Below are 6,707 nucleotides of genomic sequence, written 5' to 3' on the forward strand. Positions count from 1 at the left end.
GGGTCGTATTCATCTCTCAATTCCTCATCACCGTCCTCCGTGTCCTCCTCATATCCGTTGTCCACGTGCTCCTCCTCTTCACCGCCGGCGCTGTGCTGCGCCTGCTGCCGCCGCAGCCTGTAGCGGTGTTTGTGGTGGTGTTTGTGTGCAGCAGCCACGTCGCCACGCTGTGGGAGGTGGTGGTGGTGGTGGTGGTGGTGGTGGTGGTGGTGGTGTTGTTGTGGGCGGTTGAGCTGCGTGTGCTGGCCAATGTTGAAGGAAAGGCCGCTGGACAGGTCCTCTTCGTCATCGTCATCGGAGAACAGGTGCTCCCCCAGGCTGCCACCGCGCACACCATCTGGCGTGCGGGAGTCGCGGGCGCTACCGTTGGACCCTGACCCGGACACAGACGCGCCCCTGCTGGCGGAGGTGCTGATGGTGACATCCTCCTCATGGCGAGCGACGACTTTGCACAGGTACGTCTCGAGCTCGTGCCGGATGTGGTGTGCAGAGGGGCGGTCCTGCGGCTGCGGCAGCCACGTCTGCAGGAGCAGCGAGCGCAGGGTTGGTGTCATGGTCGGGGGCAGGTCGGGGTGCTTGAAGCTGGTGCCGACGAGGAAGGAGATGGTGAAGTTGTTGCTGAGCTCGGGAAAGGGCGTTTGGCGGGCAACAAGCTCGGCGCAGAGGACGCCAAAGGACCAGATGTCTGCGCGGTCTGTGAGGGAGTGGGAGCCGCGAATGACCTCGGGCGCCATGTAGCGCGGGGTGCCGCACACCTTCTGCGAGAGGTTGTCTGAGCTGTTCTTCTGCTCGATGGTGCCTTTGCTCTTGCTGATGGCGGGCATGGCGGCACCGAGGTCGGCCAGCTTGCACACGCCGCCGCGGGTGAGCAGCACGTTGAGGGGCTTGAGGTCGAGGTGGAGGATACAGGCGGGCCCGTCAAAGTGCAGGTAGGCGAGGGCGCTGACAATGTCAAGCATCCAGGAGATCATGTCGTGGAGCTTGTATGCCTCGTCGCTGTAGATGCGGTTGTGCAGCGTGCCGCCGGGCATGTACTCTGTGACGAGGAGGTGGCGGCCCCTGAGGTTGAACACCTCGTCCGTGACGGTGGTGACGGCGTCGCACTGGAGCACCTCGCCGTAGTAGCGGATGATGTTGCGGTGGGAGAGGACGCTGAGCAGCTCCGCCTCCTCGCGGAACAGCTCATCGTCGAAGATGCTCTTGGCAGCGACCAACCGGTTCTTCCACCCGGCCAGAAACACCTCGCCAAAGGTGCCCGAGCCCAGGCAGTGGGTGAAGCTGAGGTGGTCTGGTTGGATGATTCGGCGCCGCTCACCGACATCCTCGCCCAGATATTGGCTGATGGAGCTGGCGCGGGACGTCGGCGACAGCGGAGACTTTGGTGGCATGGTGTGGCTGATGTTGGGAGGGGGGGGGTGGTGGCGTGTGTGAGTGGAAGTGGAAGTGGTGCTGGCCAGCCTTCGTGGGTTGGCTGAATGGGTCGGTTGCTTCGTGGGTTGGCTGATTGGTTGCTCTTGGTGGGTTGGTAACTGGCTTGCTGTGTTCCGTGCTGGTGGAAGGTGGGTGTGTTGCTTGATGTCGTGTTTTGATTTGATTCACGTCCAGAGCCGCTGCGGGCGGTGGAGTGTGGTCTGAGGTGGTATGGCAGTGTACGACAAAGGGGAAGCAGTGTGAGTGAATGGAAAGTTTGTCGGTGGAAGTATGGAAGGTGTGGATGAGGTGGGTAAGGGAATGGAGAAAAAGAGAGAGAGAGTGTGTGTGTGTGTCTGTGTGTGGGAGAGTGTGAGTGTGTGTGGGTTGTCGAAAGTGGCTTGTCGCACACTCGTGGTGTGTGTGTTTGTGGAAGGAAGGAACGACACAGCGAAAAGGCAGACACAGCAACGGAAATGTAAATGGAGTGATGACACATGCGCAGTCATGCTTGCTTGTGTGTGCGTGTGATGTTGGGGTGGGATGGCAAGCAGGTGTACGTGCGTGCATGTTGTGTGTGTTCGTGCAGTGTGTTGTGCGGTGTATGTGTGTGATGGCCCAGCAAGCAAGCAGGCAAGCAAGCAAGATTGATGGCATGCATTCATTGGATGTGTTGATGTGATTGCTGGGGGGGGGGGCTTTGGGGCACATGGTGGTGGTGGTGCGCAGCATGCGTGTTGCTGGCTCACGAAAGTTCGGCCCATCACAGGCCAAAAGCCAAACATGGATGGGTGGACGACGGGTGGGTGGCCATCATCACACTTACCAGGCAGCAGTAGAGGCAGCAACAGCAGTTGTAGCGGCGTGCCCGTGGCGGCGTTGCGAGGTGAATGATGAGACAAACGGCAAACGACACAGCAGAAAGTCGAGAGGCCTGTGTCGTGCGCGCCCATGCAAGCGCGGCGGTTGCGTATGTGGGTGGGGTGTGTATGGAGGAGGAGTAACGTAACAAAGCGGGGGTGGGGATGTGTCCGGGTTGACACACTCGCACATGCACACACATGCAACCACTTGAGGGGAACAAGCAAGATGCAAGGCGGGGGCAAGAAACACCGACCGCCGACGCAAGCTTTGCACGCGTGCAACGAAAGCCAAGGAGAAGAAGAAGAAGAGAAGAAGCAAGAAGAAGGAGAGAAGAAGGGGAGAATGAGGGAGCAAAGGGAGAAAAGGAGGGAGCTGGTGAAGCAAACGCAAGTGTAAACAAGCGTGAAGCAACTCCACGAACGAATGAACGCAGCAACAAGCAAAGCAAAGGTGACTGACTGGCTGGCGTGCTTCTTGCTACAAAGAACACAACAGGGAGATGGAGAAAGGAGGGTGTGTGGGAGTGAGAGCAGCAGACACACACAACAACAAAGGTTTGCGTGTGTCTTTCAGCCAAAGTGTCGCTCTGCCTTGCTTCGCTCGGCTTGGCTGTGTGTTGGTGTTGCTCTTGTGTGTTGCTGGCACGCACACAGACAAAACAACAAGACAACGAAATGCAGAGGGGCACAATGAAGACTTTGCTTGCGTGAGCAATACAATGCTGAAATTTCATTGAAGTCTTCAACGATTCCGCACGGGCGCGCGAATGTCGCGCTTCCCCCTTTATGCAACTTGCTGCCTGTCGCCAAGTTTATTGGATGCGAGGCTGTGCTTGACGCAAGTCAGCAAGCAAGCAAGCAAGCAAGCAAGCAAGCTCACCCAACGAACTCCACCACACGACTTGCGTGGATGACGATTGTGGTGGTCTCGATGCACTGCAGTATGACTGTCAGGGCTTGCTTTCGGGTGCATGTTTGCTTCTTGCCTGGCATGGCGGTCAACGTGGACAACAATCACGCTCACGCACAAACGCACGCGCACAGACACAAACATGGCGGGTTGTCTGCACAATAACAGGCAAGAGAGAAAGAAAAGGAAGGAAGGAAGGAGGGGATGAAAAGGAACAAGCGAGAAAACGAGGAAAAACAAAAACAAAGCAGCAGCAACAACAAAACATAACTCTTGCTTGCAGACTACAAGAAGCATCGCATCTTCATGAATACCACGCCTTGTCCAGTTCTTCTGCTCGCTTGCGTTCCGCCTCAATCACCGCCGACATCTCCTCCTCCAGCTCCGAAAACTTTTGCCGCTCGTGCTCCAGTTTCGTGTCCCGCCCCTTTTGGAAGTTGCTCAGCTCAGTCGCCTTCAACTGTGTGTGTGTGTGTGTGTGTGTGTGTGTGTGTGTGTGTGTGTGTGTGTGTGTGTGTGTGTGTGTGTGTGTGTGTGTGTGTGTGTGTGTGTGTGTGTGTGTGTGTGTGTGTGAGGTGTTTGTGAGGGTGAGGATGGGAGAGTGACGGTGAGCGCGCGAGGGTGTGAAATATGCGTGTGAGGGTGTGAAATATGCGCGTGCAATCATGTGAGCGTGTCAGTGTGTGTTTGTGAAGTCGCGGCGTGGGCAGACCTTGACGGCGGCGTTTGCTTCGTCCTTCATGTGCTGGTCGAGCTCCTGCAGCTGCTGCTCGTGCGCCTTCAACATTTGCTCCCGCCGCTGCTCAAAGAACGCCTCAAGCTCAGACATCTCCTGTGCACACGCCACGCACACAAGCGACGTTGCATCGTGTCAAAACAAGCACGCACTCGTGGTTGACACACACCAGTAGGGACGCACAGACACATGCAAGTAGGAAAGCAAACAAAGAAAAGAAACACGGACAGCACGCAAATAGGAAAGCACGGCCACCAACACACACACACACACACACACACGCACACACACACACACACACACACACACACACACACACACGCAGACACACAGACGCAGACACACAGACGCAGACACACACACACACACACACACGAAACCAAACAGCACATGTGCACCTCGTCCTGCTGCCTGCGGAGGTCGTTGATTTCCTTGATTTGGGATTCGTTGAGGCGGATGGTGGCCTGTGCGACAACAGACTGCCTCGCCTCGTTCAGCGCCTGCTTCTCCAACTTCTCAAGCTTCTTCGCCTGCTTGCGGTCCGCCGTGCCTTTCTTCGTTCGCTCCTTCACAGCCTGAAGCTCATCCAGCTGCACAGCCCAAACCAACAAAAACCCACACACGCGGTCGCGTGTGTGTGTGTGTGTCAGGTCTGCCGCGCATGCAATACTGACTCTCAACTGCAAACGTGCAGCAGAGCTTTCTCATGCAAGCAAACACGCGCACACACGCACGCATGAACACACGCATTAACACACGCTCATACGCGCGCACCCCCCCCCCCCCCACACACACGAGACAGACCTGTGCCGTTTGTCTGCGGAACGCCTCCTGTACTTTCTTATCATGTACACTCAGCTTCTTCAGCCTGCAGAACAAGCACGACAGACAATGAGCAAAATGATGACAACATATGCATGCACCCCGCACAGACAGATACGCCCAGGTACACATACACACACGGAGGTAAATATATACACACACACAATCACACAATCACACAACCACACACACACACACATGCACACGTAACACAATACACATACACGTACACACATGAGCACCCGCCCACACGATGCAACTCACTGCTTGTCGTGTGCTCTGGCCTGGACGGTGTGTTTGCGCTTAGTGCTCACTTGCACCTGTGCGTGGTTCTCTTGCAAGTGCGCAATCTCCAACTTCTCACGCTCGTTTGCGTACTCCATCTCAAGCTCCTGCATCTGCAAGCGGTGCGTGCGCATGATCGGGTGCACGCGTTCCGTCTCGTGGCCGACAACCATGTCCAGACGCTGCCCAAGATGCTTCTCCTTCAGCATCAGCTCCTGTCATGCGACGCGACCACGCACACCGAAATCACATGGGCGAGGAATGAGAGGAGGGAGTAGGGGTGTGCATGCGTGTGTGAGTGAGTGAGTGCGCATGCATGCGTGTGTGTATGTGTGTGTGTATGTGTGTGAGTGAGTGTGTGAGTGAGTGTGTGAGTGAGTGTGTGAGTGAGTGTGTGTGAGTGTGAGTGTGTGGGTTCGAGTGAGTGTGTGTGAGTGTGAGTGTGTGGGTTCGAGTGTGGGCATAAGTGTGAGTGAGTGTGTACATGCATGCGTGTGCGTGCAAGTCAAAGGGTAAACGGGTGCTGTCGAGATGTTTGAACACCACGAACGCGCCTCAACATGTGCATATTATCATGTGAGCGATCCGCACCTCCTCCAAGTGCTCAAGTCTCAGCCGCGCCGCCGCAATCTGCTGCTGTGCCCGCAGCATCTTCATCCGCGCGTCCACATACCCCAGCGACGTTGCCTGCAAGCACATACAGAACGCACAAAATACGCGCATGCGTGTGGTGTGAGTGAGAGGTAGCCGCAGGAGCGAGGAACAGCAGCAGTAATAACAACAACAACAGCAACAGCAGCAGCAGGCAGTGTACCTTGAACTCCGACTTGCGCTTGTCCTGCAGCTGCGCCGTCTGCTCCTTGGCCAACTTCTTCAGCTCCTGACACGTGCAGTGGGAGGCAGTGTGTGTGTGTGTGTGCGTGTGCGTGCGCGTGCGTGTGAGTGTGTGTCAAAGTGGCAGCGGAGTTGTGGTAGTTGCAATGAATTGTGAGCACAATCGTCTGCACAACACAGTGCGAGGAGCATCCTTTCCCTTCACTCAACGACAGCAGCAACAACAACAACTTCAGTAACACCGCAATCGCTACTCAGGACGACGACCACCAACACGACGACCACCACCACCACAGCAAGTGCAGGTGCGTCACCTTCTTGTCTGCGCCCTCCTCCTTGACTTGGCGGCGGTGGTCGCGTTTCAAGTGCTGCAGTTTCGTCGCCAGCGACGACTTGGACTCTCGCTTCTTCTTGTCCGCATATTTTTGCAGGTCCTGAAGTGGTGATGACCGTTTGGAGAAGAAAGGGGAAAGGGGGAGAACAGCGGTGTTTTGTAAGCGTATGCATCAAACGCACAACACAACAAGCACAACGCAACAAGCACACACACACACACACACACACACACACACACACACACACACACACACACACACACACACACACACACACACAGACCATGTCCACACCGACTAAGTGCGTTATCTCTCGAGGACGTGGGCCTGTTCGAGGCGGTCAATCGCGGGGGTGATGCTCCGTAGACAGAATTTCCTGCACGCCCTTCGAAATTGCGCTGAAAACCCTTCGCCTGATGCATGTAAATATTGAACATGCAATCACAGTACACATTCAATTGGCGGAATCGCACAATGAGCATTTGTTGAAAACGGATGTTCTCCTTGGGGGG

The 6,707-nt window shown here is 56.0% G+C and overlaps 2 protein-coding genes across 2 annotated transcripts in view; both read right to left on the reverse strand.

Moving 5' to 3' along the window:
* The window catches only part of PTSG_03936 (TKL/MLK/ZAK protein kinase), a 4,925-nt gene extending 1,976 nt beyond the window's left edge, over positions 1-2,949 (reverse strand). The window contains exons 1-2 of the mRNA XM_004994774.1: positions 2,237-2,949; positions 1-1,631 (exon numbers count right to left, since the gene is read on the reverse strand). The exon at positions 1-1,631 is cut by the window's left edge and continues 1,976 nt beyond it. Of these exons, the coding sequence (XP_004994831.1) occupies positions 1-1,388 (1,388 nt within the window). The 5' untranslated portion in view covers positions 1,389-1,631; positions 2,237-2,949. The remainder of the gene's footprint in view (positions 1,632-2,236) is intronic.
* Positions 2,950-3,177: 228 nt separating this feature from the next.
* Positions 3,178-6,707, reverse strand: part of PTSG_03937 (STE/STE20/TAO protein kinase) — a 7,497-nt gene continuing 3,967 nt past the window's right edge. Inside the window, exons 8-15 of the mRNA XM_004994775.1 lie at positions 6,175-6,294; positions 5,841-5,906; positions 5,618-5,713; positions 5,006-5,241; positions 4,724-4,787; positions 4,318-4,509; positions 3,896-4,015; positions 3,178-3,643 (exon numbers count right to left, since the gene is read on the reverse strand). Coding sequence (XP_004994832.1) covers positions 3,488-3,643; positions 3,896-4,015; positions 4,318-4,509; positions 4,724-4,787; positions 5,006-5,241; positions 5,618-5,713; positions 5,841-5,906; positions 6,175-6,294 — 1,050 coding nt within the window. The 3' untranslated portion in view covers positions 3,178-3,487. The remainder of the gene's footprint in view (positions 3,644-3,895; positions 4,016-4,317; positions 4,510-4,723; positions 4,788-5,005; positions 5,242-5,617; positions 5,714-5,840; positions 5,907-6,174; positions 6,295-6,707) is intronic.

Source organism: Salpingoeca rosetta, assembly GCF_000188695.1.
Source record: "Salpingoeca rosetta unplaced genomic scaffold supercont1.9, whole genome shotgun sequence".
In the NCBI taxonomy this organism is placed as follows: Eukaryota; class Choanoflagellata; order Craspedida; family Salpingoecidae; genus Salpingoeca; species Salpingoeca rosetta.